Here is a 15,031-nt window from a genome sequence, read left to right on the forward strand (position 1 = left end):
AGAAGTAATACACCGCTTGATAATCATGTCTACATCACGCCTCATCTTTGGCGCCAGTAAAAATGATCGCTGAGTATAAACAAAGTCTTCTCACGTCCAAAGTGACCCATCAATCCGCCGGCACGTGATTCCTGCAGCAATAGCAAACGCACGGGCGACTCAGGAACACAAAGTTTGTTAGTTCGAAACAAAAACTCATAATGTATGTGGAACTTATCCATCATTTCCCATCCTTACACAGATTATAAGGTGCAGCAAAGTCACCATCAAAGTCATTTTTGGTGTTTTTAACCCATAGTATTTGCAACACATGATAATTTTATATCATTTTAGAAAGTGGACAAAATTTTACTCGTATAAACAATTTCTGCCAAGGACTTTAAGGTTACTAGTTCCAAGAGTAGAGCTGCAGCTCCCGATTGCTTCAGTGCGAAGCGGCCTCGTGGAGAAATATAATTTGAAATATCTAAGTCACCAATATAGATTAGTATTCTTGTCTTCACCTCATCTTTAGATACGGATGTTACCTACACACATTTGAGTGTGTAGGTTCGCAACCTTCTAGAAAAAAAGATTTCAAGAATTATGAAACTTATGGAGTATTTATTTATTTAGGTCATTAAAACCGGGCACCCTGCTCCCGGGCCATTTTTGTTGGGCGTTGGATGTGGAGTCTCAGTCATCAGTAACGCTCAACGCAACACAAGTTCAAATGAGCGCTGGCTATTCCTATGGAAAACTCGATGGTCATTCGTAGATTGGACCTTTCAAGCACAGGAAAACGAAAACACATTGATTACCACACTCGCTTGTTTTTATGTCCGGAGCCACTACTTATGTAAAGTAGAAAATTTGGTGGCTGTTTTTCGCCATTGTTGATTTGGCTTTTCTTCTGCATGAAACCTTGAAACTCATTTAGCAGGCCCAAGACTGGTCATACTGAGAGTATTGTATAAGTGCCTTCAGTCATGAATTTTCATCTGTTTTATGGCGTACCATGATATGCTTCAATCATCTGTTCATCCCATGTTCCCAATTTCTCATGGTGGCAGGCTTCTTCTTCAGCAGCGGCGCTTCCTCCTACCCTGGTGCCTCATTTAGAGTATGTGATCCAGAAGACAAGAACCAGTCAATGTGGCGGTCTTGTTCCTTGTAGCCATTATATTGAGTATGTGATCTCCAGCCCTTCAGATTTGAAGTGTTATTGCTTCCCCCCCTAGCATTCGGTCAAAGTCTTCTAGATCCAAGCACCCCAAAAATACTTTCTGGAGATCCGGACTAGGTAATATGTCACTAAATCCTTTGGCAAAATTGGCTAACTGATCAGAAATAGAATCAACAAAGATATTCTTAATAAGAAGATCAATGTAATGCTCTCTGTTCCTGATATTCACAGCGATATCTTGCCCTCCTGCGCAAAGCTCAATTGTCCTTTGAGACCCTAAGGTATGAACATCCCCGGAAAATGTTAGACCCTAAGGTATGAACATCCCGGGAAAATGTTAGACTTAGGTCGTCAATATCACTAGCCCTCATCTCTAGAATTCTTTTACAGCTCGCATATGTGACAGGATCTGCAGCATCAATATCTTCTATTGTAATACTTCTCCCAGCAAGATGCAAAAATAATGTGCGGTCCAAAACTATCCCTACTTGAACTTTATGCATCAACGCCAATCCAATTACTCGTCCTGAGAAAATGAAGTATTTTAATTGCAGCGGATCCACAACAGATGCTGCAATGCACAGATAAATATCAAATGTTAGAAGATATTAAATCAACACCGTCATGGTTTGCACTTTGCAGACATAACCTCACCAATATTGAATGCATTAGAACCACAATAAATTGAAGAAATAAAGACGGAACATAGCTCATTGGCTTGAATAGCAAGAATTAAGTATAGTTTGAAGTGATGTTACTGATGTAATAATCTTCGCAAAAAAAATGTTACTGATGTAATCATCAGTGGAAGAAGCTATTGACCTTCTGTAGTAGTCTGTTAAGCTCACAAGGTTTCACATGATTTTTTATTGTCATTTTATAACAATACCAGATTGTAAGAGACTGTCTGGCTTCTATAGGAAAGTGGAACCAAAAGCTTATCCTCCTTTATCTGGGGGTGAAACTTTGTACATGCCTGCAACATAATTTATTAATCATAAAATTTGGCATATGTGGAACTCAAAAAATATTCCTTAAGAAAAAGGATTAAGAAAAAAAAAGGATGGTATTAAACAACGAAAAGTGTAGTCTACAAGGGTTTGCCAGAATACATATTACCAGAACAGAAAATGATCTGTGGTCTGGAAGAAAGATAACAATAGTTAATCAAACATGTTTTTATTCAGAATCCCAAGAATAGGGGGAATAGAGGGGTTATGACGTTATGTCATATTATAATGATAAGCCTTTGCCCCAGTGACGAGTTCAGGTTAATCAAACACTTTTATTCAGAATCCCAAGAATCGTAAGAATACTAACCTAAGAAGTTTGCTTTAACTGTAACTGTCAACATTGATAACAATAGTTGTGTGTGATGGTTTGTGGATATAGTTTTGACATTGGTGCATTTTTTAAAGGAAAAATTGTAACAATTAGCCCATAAACTATTTTAATTAGCAAAAGAAAGTGTACACACAAAAGCCTGGTATTGGTATTAGTAGAAAAGTTTCTCGAAAACACGTTGTAAATTTCAATGATAGCTAGTAGTCCATATTAACAACTATTTGTAATCGTGCCGCAATTTGATGCTGAACTTTTGAGGGGCTGAGAAAGTCAGAATGACAACAATAGACTGCATGATAACCCAAATTGAAACAGTCAAATAGGTTGAAGGCTTATAGTGCTATATTTTGCTTTCTCAATATAAAATTGTGTCGGTTTGGGGTACGGTCAGTTCACCGGGAGGATCGCCCTCCCAATTCGAAGTTTTTTCCTGGAAGTTTCAACCGTCGTTGACTATGACAACAGTCGCGACCGACTATTAAGATCCTCGCGACTATGGCAGGGCGGTACGCTCTGCTCTCTCGCGACCTCTACTCTAATCAAAAGACTAAAGGCCCCTACGGAAGATGAAAAAGGCGAGGACTGAAATGAGAAAGGAAGGAGTTCGGCAAGACGACTTCGGTTCACACGTGTGCTATGCTACCACATGCCTACAGGGTAAAGAGCTTCGTTCATATTAGGGTCAACCAGATATTTACTTTCATGTCGGTTTGATCTCAATGGTAAATCAGCGCTGTATTCTGGCAAGAAGGGAATGAACTCATAACAAAAAGAAATGCTTTAGTACTCCTCTATAAAAGAAGTTTGTAAAGCTTCAAGTAAAAGTAGTTTTAATGACTAGGCACATATCTCCTGTACAAGAAATGACTAGAGACGTATCTGTACTAATTAATATGGTTAGTTCACAAACTTCTGGTTTCCACCGTTCAAGGTTCAAGCTGGAGAGCAGAATGTATCATCCACCTCTTAGTAGGAGCTTTATCTCAAGTTTTGAACTTACACTGATAATGATCAAATGACATGGATGTGCCGATAAAAGGGATTATAGATTTTATCTCAAGTTCTGAACTTACACTGGTAAAAATAAGATCATTTCAGTACCTTTTTTTTGTGAGATCAATTGAGTATCTCTGCACTATATATTAAAAAGAGTATTTGTGAGTTACGAATAAGCAGTTGCTTTGATTACGGAAGGAAGAAACATTTGCCAAAATAAGGTTACAAATTTGCTTAAACACTCGCTCCTATATGGATATCCCCACACCCAAATCAAAAGTGTGTCACAACAGGGGTACGCAGTATTCGATATAACTATGTGCCAGCATATACATGTGGTAATCAGTTAGTGTAATAGGCACAATCACGCATAAAGTTAGTGAAGCATCTCCTTGGCATCATAACTCAACCAATCAGCCAAGTAAACATAAGGGCCGCAAGACTTTATTATCCTGCTTTGGCTTTGCATGTTAGATCGGGAGCATGGTGCATGCCAACAAATAGTACAGGCAGACGAGTCAGGTAATAAAACAAAAGTCTTTTACTTGTGTGAAAATGCAGGCCCATAGCAGCCAAATGATTGGCAGAACCTGCTGCGTTTAAACTTTGAATTCTTTTCCGAAAATCTAATGAATGTCAATGAATTGCTCGAAAGAAGCACATTTTGCATCTTTAGTTTTTCGTAGACAAGAATAAGTCCCTTCCAGGACATCCAACAAAACAGAAGAATACGATTTTTTTTAGTTAGTTTATACTACTGCGAATTGAACTTGCATTCATCAAAACCAGTTGCAGAGCTGCATTAAACAATGTATGTAGTGGACAACTATATATATATATATGAAAGTTTCATGGAAAATATATACTATTTGTTGAAGCATAAGATGAATGGATCCCAGTCACTCCATTGAAAATATGCAATTTTTATTATACCCCGCACCTAAAAAGTCAACCAGCGAGCTATACCCAACAGCTTATCCAATTCAGATTGTCGATTTATTCAGTAAAAATACCGTACCAAATTACCAACAGAACTGGATCAAAAGTGGTATACCGAAGAAACTTACTTCCGTTCCAGTAGAACCTCCGTTGATCATTACGACAAGGCGAGAAGAGAACTTGTTGTGGACTGAACAGAGCTTGACACACCATGCGCAACCATTCTCTCAGAACACCAGGGCCAGTAGTCTCCTCATTCTTAAACTCCACAAACAGACCACTATGAAGCACACTGAGTTTTGCATGTGTGATGTACTCAAAGAACTCATCCAGAAAATATGAACGGTCGATCAACATCTCATGAAGCTCCCCGTAATCATCTTTTCCCTCAGAAAACAGCATTAAGACTAAGTTCCTTCTTGCTTCGAAGCAAAGGAGATCTTTATGCTTCACAAGCCAGTGGAGATGCTCGTTCCTCTTGGAACAGCGCACGAGGGCATTGAGAGGTGCTTTGTGCGCCAGCAACATAACCCGTAGGTTGTGCGCCAAATCCTCAAAAAGTGCTGAGATGGAATCCAGTTCTGTCAACATGGCAAGGATATGTAATCTGTTAGACCACAGGGGTTGACTTTCTATGACCCTCCAACTCTCGGATGACAATGTAGAAAGATCCATCTCCAACCTCTTCAAACACTCCTCCACCCTTCTCAGCAGGTTCATAGACATTTCGTGCAACTCCCAGACCCATGTGTCACCATGCTGATGCTCCATGTTGTACAGATTCTTGTGCATTGGGCCATAGGGCATCCAACGGCGTACCTGGTGGCACAACACTTAAAGAAATTTGAGAACTCTTCAAGATCTGCCCTTGCCACCATCATTGACTCTGATGCAAGTCCAGACCGGACCACTTCCACTACTTCTCTGGCAAAGGGGAGAACCTGCTCGATCACCCTGGTAGGCGACTTCGAGGAATTGAAGGGCGAGAGCGGCTCACGGAGTACTGATGCAACTGTACAACAACATGATTTATAGAGTGAACCCTTCCTCCCCGCGGTAAGAGAAAGCAAGCGGCAGAATTATGTGTCGAATATGTGTACGAGTAGGGTTACTGTTGGATTTGGAATTAGCGGAGGGTTAGGTGTTGGAGTCAAACACGTGTAACCCGGGCCTAATATATAAAGGCACCGCGGGGTAATCCAAAAATACTATGACAACATAATAGCAATAGGCTCGCAGGGGGAGCCGGCGGCTTTGTGCCGGCGCCCAGGGTGGCCGGTATTGCGGTATTATGGGGGGAGGAGCGCCCATAGTCATGCCCCGGGGATGTAGGCTTCGGCCAAACCTCGTTAACAAATATCGTGCCTCGGTGTCATCCTTGATCGTGCATCCGCCGGATTTCATAACAAGTGGTATCAGAGCGAGGTTGAGGGGATGCGGAAGATCTTGTGGGAGGTGCGAGGATCATGCTCGACGGGCGCCGCGGAACGTCCAATGCGGTGCAAGGTGGAGCATGGCGGCGATCGGAATTTCAATCGGTGGAGTCGAACACTTCAGGTAGGTGGCCTGAACCGTTCGATGGGCTGCAGTTGGCAAGGATCGACCAGGCGTGGTGATCGGGCCGACACAGTGGCCGGGAAGACGTCGCGGATCGGACGACGGCTTCTGCTCGCGATCAGACCGGCGACCAGACGCAGGGGGGACCGGATAGATCAGGGCGGGATGCATCGCGGTATAGCGGTGGATCGGGTGTAGCACAGGGCGGCATGGTGGCACAGTGGACGAGTTGTGTCGACGATGCAGGTGGCCAGGGTGCAACACGGATTTGTGCATATAATTTACACAAGGGTGAGACTGTTACAAAGTGCCGGCGGCTGCGTTCTCGTGCAGCAGGTGACAGACACCAGAGTTTCGTCGGACGAGGCTGCGGAAGATGGATTGAAAATCTGAGTAAGAGTTCTACTGCATACGTGTAAAGGCGGCAGCACACACGGATTTTTTGTTCTCAGGTTTCCTTTGAATCAACAGAAGGAAAGTCATGGGCGTGGGCACAGAGTAGGAAGGATTTGCATGCAAGACTAGTTGGGCTTGGATTCCAAGAAGAAAAGGAAAAAGACATGCTGTGAGAGTACTAATCGGATTGGAATTCAAGGAGTGAAGAAACAGAAGAAAACTTGCATGTATGTTAGGCCTTCACGTGATGTTGTTCTGGCCGGGTTCAAAGGAAAAAGGCAAAGGACAAGGGAGGCCAGGTGCGGGGCGTCTGATTCCAGGATTGATAGCATGGGGGTCAGGAGCAGGCGCCTGGAGGCCGACAGACCGCGTGCGTCGCAGCTTGGGCAGAAGCCGAGGCCAGCTGCTTGCAGGCACAGGGGAGGTCAGGGTCAGCTCCGAGCGGCAGACAGGAAGGCCTCCGCGGGGTGTAGCAGGGGCAAAGCAAAGACGCCAGGCATGCATGCCTGTGTCGCGGCCGACGGGTTTGCAGCGCAGGGCAGAGGCTATGTAGGCTTCGGTGCGGCGCGGAGGGTAGGCCAAGTAGGACACGGGTAGAAAGAAAGGCACTCAGTGAGGTAATCCATAAGACGATTCAGCGTGGCGAGGCAAGGCAAGGGTACGAACCAAAGAAAGTCTAGCTACAGGCGAGAACCAGAGATCAGGTCATCCGTTGGAGATCTATTTTTTTCCAATTCAGTTCTGCGGGAAGGAAAAGAGGTGATTGCATACGGAGGTGAACCGATTTTAGGAGTTTCTTTGAAGAGCAGGCAGTGTTGGTTTGTCAGGAGCTTTGACAGGACGTTGGGTGCGTGCAGCGTGGCTTCAGGTGACGAGAGACGGCGCACGTATAAGGCTTGGAGTAGCCTGGAGTGTGTCATGAGGATCGTGTATCTACAAGGCGTCGAGCAATACACTTGGTGTTGGGATGGCACGACGCAAGGTGGAGCACGGTTGCAGTCGTAGCAAGTTCGGCTGGGGTCAAACAACAGTCTGATGGATCGACGGGGATATCAGTTGGAACAGAAGACGGTGAAGATCGGCAACAACGACGTAGGAGCGTGAGGGCTGATGGTGTCCGAATTCTGTGGCGTGGCAACACGTGGCGCAGTGGGGCCTGAGATGGTGTGGGTGTGCTACCCAGTAGATCTTGGCCAAGATTGCGGATGCTCGACGCGGTGATAGCGGCAAGGTGTGCGATAAGCACGGGACACGGCAACAGACCAGGGCATATGCAGTCATACAATTGTTTGACATGTGCAGGGGTGCTGAAGCAGTGTTGGCGAGTACCAGGTTCAAGTTGGTGACTGGGTCTATCAAGATGGTCTGAAGTGATGGACAAGAGTCGGCCATGGGGAATCTGAGAAAGTGTTTTTGGAAAGTCCGGATTGTCAAAGGCTTAGAGAGCACATGGCCGTATATTCTGTGATGTTCGGTGCACATGGCAAAGTGCAGGTGACGGTATGCAGAAGGAGGCGGAGTGTTGTAGCTATGGGACATGTAGAAGACTATCCGAAAAGGATGAGACAATTGTGAATTTGACTCAAGGTGACTCAAGGGCGACGCCGAAATTCCTTCAAGTTTCATGAGGACAGTCAACGATAGCGATGATGATGAGTTCAGGTAACTCTTATATGTGGCAGCTAACATGTGAGTTGTTCAATTTTCACATAGATCAAGGAAGAGGGAATCAGGGTGACGATACATCGGTGTTGTCGAATATGGTGACTTTATTATCGGTGTGTGATGGCGTTGAGCGGATACTCCGGGAAGTTAGGAGCACAAGGCAGGAGTGTGGATGAACTTATTTTTCGTGGGAGCATTGGCTGTTAATGAAAAGAAAGGGACTACGGTTGCAGGTGGAGTCATGTGATGTCAAGGAAGTAGCAGTGAAGCTCATGTTCAAGTCCAAGGTACACGGAGGTTCGTGCATGACGGCTTCAAGGTGGTGAGGGAAATATTCGCCAAGGTGGAGTTTGTTGAGATATGTGTCGAATATGTGTACGAGTAGGGTTACAGTTGGATTTGGAATTTGCGGAGGGTTAGGTGTTGGAGTCGAACACGTGTAACCTGGGCCTAATATATAAAGGCACCGCAGGGTAATCAAAAAAACTATGACAACATAATAGCAATAGGCTCGCAGGGGGAGCCGGCGGCTTTGTGCCGGCGCCCAGGGTGGCCGGTATTGCGTAGTCATGCCCCGGGGATGTAGGCTTCGGCCGAACCTCGTTAACAAATATCGTGCCTCGGTGTCATCCTAGATCGTGCATCCGCCGGATTTCGTAACAGAATGCAAGCAGCACTGGCGCTGTCACGGGCTTTACACCAGGGGGTAGGCGCGACACAGGGTTCGTGCTGAGAAAGCATCGGATGGCACGCTCCGCAAAAGAGCGAAAGAAAGACGAATTTGAGAGGTAGAGGTTTACCAGCGCGACGGCAGCGCCCGCCTGGAGGAAAATGTCGAGGTACTCCGCCGCACAGTGCTCCGTGCTCTGGGTGTCGACGGGAGCGCTGCGGTCACTGCGTCTTCTGGTGAAGCTGGCTAAGAGGATGTATTCCTTTACTAGCCCATCGAGGGAGTGGCTGGGGGTGGGGGTGGGGGTGGCGGCGGCTGCGGTGGCGGCGATGTGCGAGGCGAGCTGCCACGCCTCGGGGTGCGGGGTGGAGCGAAGTCGGGCGGCGAGGTGGAGCGTTGAGTCGGGAGGGAGGCAGAGCGAGGCGCTGGTGGCCTCCGGCAAGAGCTGCCTCCCCTTGTAGAGGAGGCGCAGGTCGCGCCCGTAGCCGCAATCGGCCAGGTGGGCGAGGAGCGCGCCGACGGTGTCGTCCCACGCCGCGTGCACCGCGATGGTCTTCGAGTCGGTGGCGCGCACGAAGAAGTGGGCGCTGCACTGCGGCGCGTCGAAGGACGACGAGGAGCCGCCGCCGTCAGATGAGGAGGTGGCGGGGTGAATCGTCATCGCGGGCTGCTTGGAGGAAGAGAGGGCATGAATGGGGGTGGCAGGGCGGCGCTTGGCGGTACGGCGGTGGCGAACATGCTTAGATCGAGACCATCGGGGGCGAGGGGAATAGTGCTGAGCGAGGAGACGAGGGTTTTGGAGCGGAATTTGGGGGAAGACGACACGGAGGGGGTTGGAACCGTGGGAGGGGGAGGTGTGCGAAGCACGTGTACAGGTGGCCAACGGCCGGGCCTTTTTCAAAAGCCCACAAACACGGCAGCCCGGTTTGGGTCGTGCCTGGGCCTCAGCCTCACGGCCGGGCCGACCCGACCCGTTTAGCATTTCTCAATTTTTTATTTTTACATTTTCATTTGTATTTTGTTTGGGACCCGCCGGGCCAAACAGGGTCGGCTGGTGTGCCGTGCCTGGATCTGCCTTCTGCCGTAATGGGCCGGCACGGCATGACCCGTCATAAACGGGGTCTGAGGGCCCGAGCCTGGCTATGCCCGATAAATTGCAGGCCATGACGGGCCGAGAAACTGGCCCGTTTGTCACATGTAGAAGCACCATACGGACGCGCCCTAAATGGCTACATAGTTTTATCTGACGAATATTGGTCCTCCCTCTGCATATTAATTGTCGGAGTATTACATGTATATAGACGTTTTTCAGGCATAAATACATATATATCTGGGCAAATTTGATACAATTAATATGGATCGGAGGAAGTAAAAAAAAGACTTCAAGACAAGTTTCACATCGCATTTCTATTTGCAAGTGTCTGACGTGTAATCTTGTGGGTGTGATTTCGTACAATTTGTTTACAACTTACTTTATCTTCCATGACTCAAAAGTTAAGAGGAGACTTGTTGTATAAAATCATACAAGTTTAACCGTACATATATTGTTGCTCTTTTATCTTTTTAGCGGTTGTCCAAAATCGCCTTTCTTACTTCCATCCCAAGCCGAGAGGCCGAGATTCCCCATTTTGCAACTTCGGTGATGAAGTTCGGGATGACAAGAAAATTTCAAGCCCATTTAGAGAACAACTAATACAAAACTGAGTTTGCTATTCCTGATGAGACCAAACAACAAGAGAATAAGAAATTTCACTAACATGTATTCTAGAAAAAAAAAAGAAATTTCACTATCATGGAAGACGAAGTGCTGGTCTCGTCATGGTTGCATGCTAGTGTGGATTCAACAGTACAGGGTATAAGCAAAAAAAAAAGCTGTTAATTAGAGAACTATCTAAGGAGCTCTTACCCGATGGCTATGATGGTTTGGACTATAAACCCTGATTTTCCCACCTTTATGGGTTGTAGGGATAGGTTCAGGAGCCGTATGACCCCGTTTGACAGCCAGATGGCATGTGGACAGAGTGGCTCATCTAAGCAGAGTTTAAAAGAAAAAAGATTGGACCTTTCAGCACCGCAAGATGCACATAATATCTTATTCCTTCCGACCCATATTACTTCTTCCAGATTTAGTAAAAAGTCAACGACAAGTAATTCTGACTAGTGGAAATATTTTTTTATACAAGTTATCTCCTATCTTTTTTTTCCTGTAATCCAGTGGCACGGCTGTGGTTGGATGGGGCACCAATAATTCTGAAATCAATTTTTCATTAGTAAATGTTATTAAAAATTATCAAAATATATAACCGCAGTGAATTTGTCCTGTCCAAGCCCCATCCAATATTGAAAACACAGTGTTTGCTCCATCCGTCCGCCACTGCTGTAATCAGTCACTATAGCGATGTCACGAGAAAAATGCAAATAATAGACATGGACTAGTCACCCCATTAATGATTTTCGTTGTTTCTTTAGCAAGTTCTCTGGGTTTTTTTTCGGTGGTCCATGCCCAGGATGAGCACGTAGGCATGACTCATGTAGACGTCAGGACTCGATCAAGGCCATAACAAATGGGTGTAAGTTGATAAGAGCACGTCTAGTGTTTATCCCTTTTTTGCGAGAGTATTTATCCTTAGCTGTCAAATTCCCTTTCATTTTCGCCTGGAAGAAAGTCTCTCCAAGATTAGCGATTTGTCCGCTCCAGTCGTCACGATACGTGTGTGTCATGTCCAGGCATGTACATATGTGATCATCTTCTTGGCTAGCTAGTGTTTGAATCCAAAAGGTAAATCGAGTCAGGATGGCTTGCAGTACCTTGTGCGCAGTCAATCATGTGGGGATATTTTACGCGTTCGATCGATCAAAATCTCTCGTTCTAGCTGTCTTTTCAGGGCCACTTTTTTATGCCCGTAGAATAAGTTAGCAGAGAGAGAGAGAGCGAGAAAAAAAATAGATGCTCGAAAGGAAGTAGACACGACTAATCTATGGGCGAGTGGGGGGCCGTTTGGTGGCCAGAAAAGAAAGATCCTGCCGCTAATGTATCCGTGCTTGATCGATCGATCCCCACATTTTAAGTTCGTGAGCTTTGCCGCAGAAGATAGATTAATTAGTGACGGACATAAACAACTCAAGCGAGACACTTCACCTGCACATTACATACCGGCGATCAGTTTAGAAGCTGCACTCAATGTGATTAGGACAGGCTGGAGACGGCGCCGAGCGAGTCAAGGCCGCGAGCGGGTGATCGCGCAAGCTATAAGGCTAAGAGAGGCACATGGCAATTGGCGAAGGCACGACGAAAGTTTAATTAAGAGAGACAGACACGGGACGCGACTCGGGAGAAGTGGTAAAAGGATGGGATCAGCAGCCGCTGAGCTCACGTGTACGTCATGTTATCACAAGCCGGTCCAGTGAAATAAATCCCCCGTGCCGTACGTCAAGGCCGCGCGTGGATGGAACGGATTAACGGGATGATCGATCATGGAGCCGTCGCTTCGAAGCACGGACAAAAAAAACTCAGGACACGATAGATAGATCGCTGTCATGTCCTGTCCAGAAGCAAAAATGTTACTGTCCGGTAAAAGTAATTGGCGCATTAACAGCGAGGTAGTAACAATTAATAACATGTGCCATGAGTAACCAGTAACCCTTGCGCGCATGCTGATGCGACGCTGTCACAAGGCACACGTACGCATAGGCAGAGCGTGCGTGCGCGTGGCGTCAGCATGACGTGCCGAGGGGAGCAGCGAGCTGTCGAGGACGAGACTTTTGGAGCGATGCGCCCTCCGGCGGGGGCTTTGTGCAAGAGTATATTTTTGTTCTAGTGGAAAAAAGAAGTCAAGAAACGAGCTGGGCGATTCGCCACACACCGGGGAGGAAGGGAAGGGAGACGGTCGCTTTCGGGAATCAGGGCGAGTTCGCACGCACCCGCCCGCGCCGCTGCTACTCCCTATATAACGGGAGCCCGGCAGCAGCGAGCCGTCATCGTATATACTCGGAGTAGCACGCGTCGGCAGGGGGAAGAATATTTTGGATTTTGGAGGAGACGATCGAGGCCAGGCAATGGAGAAGCCCAGGCAGGTGGTGAGGAAGTTCCTGGCCCGGCCGCAGCACGAGGGCGCCGGCGCCGTCGTTCGCCGCAGCATCGGGAGGTGAGCCCCATGATTATTATTGCCCGCGCTGCCATAGTTGGAGCCATGGAAGGGCTGGCCGGGCGCCATTTACTTTCTTACTAGCTTGGTTCATTGCTGATCCGGGATGGAACTCGGTGAACGTGCTTGCAGGTTCGAGCTGAGGTACTTCGACCCTTTCCTGGTCCTGGATGAGTTCTCAGGTGAGCGGCGCTTGGTTCTTTCTTGGTCTCTTGGTTCTTCACATGTCCCATTTCGGTTGAAGCGACAAAGAAGGGTATTTTCATGACTCTTTATTAATTTTTTGTTTAAATTCGTTGCAGTTTCTGCTCCGGCTGGGTTCCCCGACCATCCACACAGAGGTTTTGAGACGGTCACGTACATGCTTGAGGTATGCACACTTCTGATTTTTTTTTTCTTTTGCCGGACGCATTTTGCAATTTGCCAAGAGAACAACTAACCGAATGAACTGAGAAACTTCAGGTTCAGAGTCTAAAAATTGATAGAGCAGCCACGAAAATACCTCGCAATTTCTGCTGCCTTCGGCAGTCGGGCATTCCTGAATCATTCCATACTTAATTCCCATTGAGCTGTAAACATAGCAGCACCATTTAACAACCAAACAGGCGTGCGAAACTAAACGCGTTTCATTTGTCAACGAGGCCGACCACAGCCGTTAGAACAACTATATTAAGGACTTGGAAGTTTTCTTCAGCTTCACTCGAAGAATCCATCTAAACAGGGGCCCATCGTCCAGGCAGCCTCCCAACGCGCGCCAACAACCCCGCATAAAGCCAGCCACAACCACCAGAAATTCATCAAATTGAAGTCGTGTGAATGAAGGTCGGTCCGATCAGAAAGCGGCAGTTTTGCACAAGAAAACGATGGCAGAGGTTAGCACTAGTAAATGACCGGAGACGTCGCTGCAGGGAGCCGTGACGCACGAGGACTTCGAGGGCCACCGCGGCACGATCAAGGCCGGCGACGTGCAGTGGATGACGGCCGGCCGCGGCATCGTGCACTCCGAGATGCCCGCCGCCCCCGGCACCTCCAGGGGCCTGCAGCTCTGGGTCAACCTCTCCTCCCAAAACAAAATGTAAGTAAAGCACTTTCTTCTTCTTCTTAATTTTTGCTTTCTCTCTTCCGACGTCACGCCCGAATGCTCGATCGCGTCACCTCGATGCAAGCCGGAAGAAAAGAAGCCTGGAAACAAAACGACTCGACTAAAATTAACACGTGCTTGGCGTGTGTGTGTGTGCAGGATCGAGCCGAGGTACCAGGAGATGCAGAGCAAGGACATCGCCTCCACGACGTCGTCCGACGGCGTGACGGTGCGCGTGGTGGCCGGGCATTCCATGGGCGCGCGGTCGCCGGTGTGCACGCGGACGCCGACCATGTACCTGGACTTCACGGTGCGCCCGCACGCGGCGGCGCGGCAGCCCGTGCCGGCGTCGTGGAACGCGTTCGCGTACGTGCTGGAGGGCGAGGGCGTCTTCGCAGGGGGAGGAGCCGCCGAGGCCGCCGACAGCAGCAGCAGCAGCAAGGCGGGGCCGCACCACCTGCTGCTGCTGGGGCTGCAGGGAGACGGCGTGGAGGTGTGGAACAAGTCGGACAAGCCGCTCCCGGTTCCTGCTCATCGCCGGCGAGCCCATCGGCGAGCCCGTGGTGCAGCTGGGGCCCTTCGTCATGAACACCGAGGAGGAGATCGACGCGGCCGTGAATGACTTCGAGTACTGCGTCAATGGGTTCGAGAAGGCCAAGCATTGGAAGTCGCAGGCGATGGTTGCGCTCGAAGTGGAGTAGGGCGAAACAATGGCGCGAACTACACGCACATTTCTTGTTCTTTCTTTCTTTCTTTCTTCCGAACATCAGTGGTCGACTTTGTGTACATAGCCGCCCTAACGGTTTATTAAATTCAAATTTTTAATGAAAAAGTGATTTTCACCCAAGAGAATCTTAAATTGGAAGTAGAAAATACAACATTTTTTAGCTGCGGAAAGAAAATTCACAAATTATCATAAATTTAGTGGACTTTTACATGGGCAATTCTCTAGATGCATAATTTCTTAGTACTCTCTATGTTTCATAAAGATTGACACGGTTTTGAACTAGCTCTAGTTTAAATCCGTGCCAATCTTTATGAAACAGAGGGAGTAACTTTTCAAATTTAGAATT

General features: G+C 47.5%; 2 protein-coding genes across 2 annotated transcripts; one reads left to right on the plus strand and one right to left on the minus strand.

Annotated features, from left to right (window-relative positions):
* Positions 1-1,596: 1,596 nt before the first annotated feature.
* LOC100827199 (E3 ubiquitin-protein ligase UPL5) lies at positions 1,597-9,545 on the minus strand. Its single transcript, XM_024454731.1, has 4 exons — positions 8,863-9,545; positions 4,573-5,263; positions 1,988-2,141; positions 1,597-1,736 (listed from the first exon to the last, which is right to left on the minus strand). The coding sequence occupies exons 1-3, from the start codon at positions 9,391-9,393 to the stop codon at positions 2,104-2,106; spliced, it is 1,260 nt and encodes a 419-aa protein (XP_024310499.1). The 5' UTR covers positions 9,394-9,545; the 3' UTR covers positions 1,597-1,736; positions 1,988-2,103.
* A 3,061-nt stretch (positions 9,546-12,606) lies between these two features.
* LOC100821865 (pirin-like protein At1g50590) lies at positions 12,607-14,805 on the plus strand. Its single transcript, XM_003578272.4, is given in 6 exon segments — positions 12,607-12,877; positions 13,010-13,059; positions 13,180-13,247; positions 13,786-13,952; positions 14,118-14,480; positions 14,482-14,805. Coding segments are annotated over 6 exon segments (915 nt in total). The 5' UTR covers positions 12,607-12,788; the 3' UTR covers positions 14,660-14,805.
* The last annotated feature ends 226 nt before the right edge of the window (positions 14,806-15,031 follow it).

Source organism: Brachypodium distachyon, chromosome 4, assembly GCF_000005505.3.
Source record: "Brachypodium distachyon strain Bd21 chromosome 4, Brachypodium_distachyon_v3.0, whole genome shotgun sequence".
In the NCBI taxonomy this organism is placed as follows: Eukaryota; Viridiplantae; Streptophyta; class Magnoliopsida; order Poales; family Poaceae; genus Brachypodium; species Brachypodium distachyon.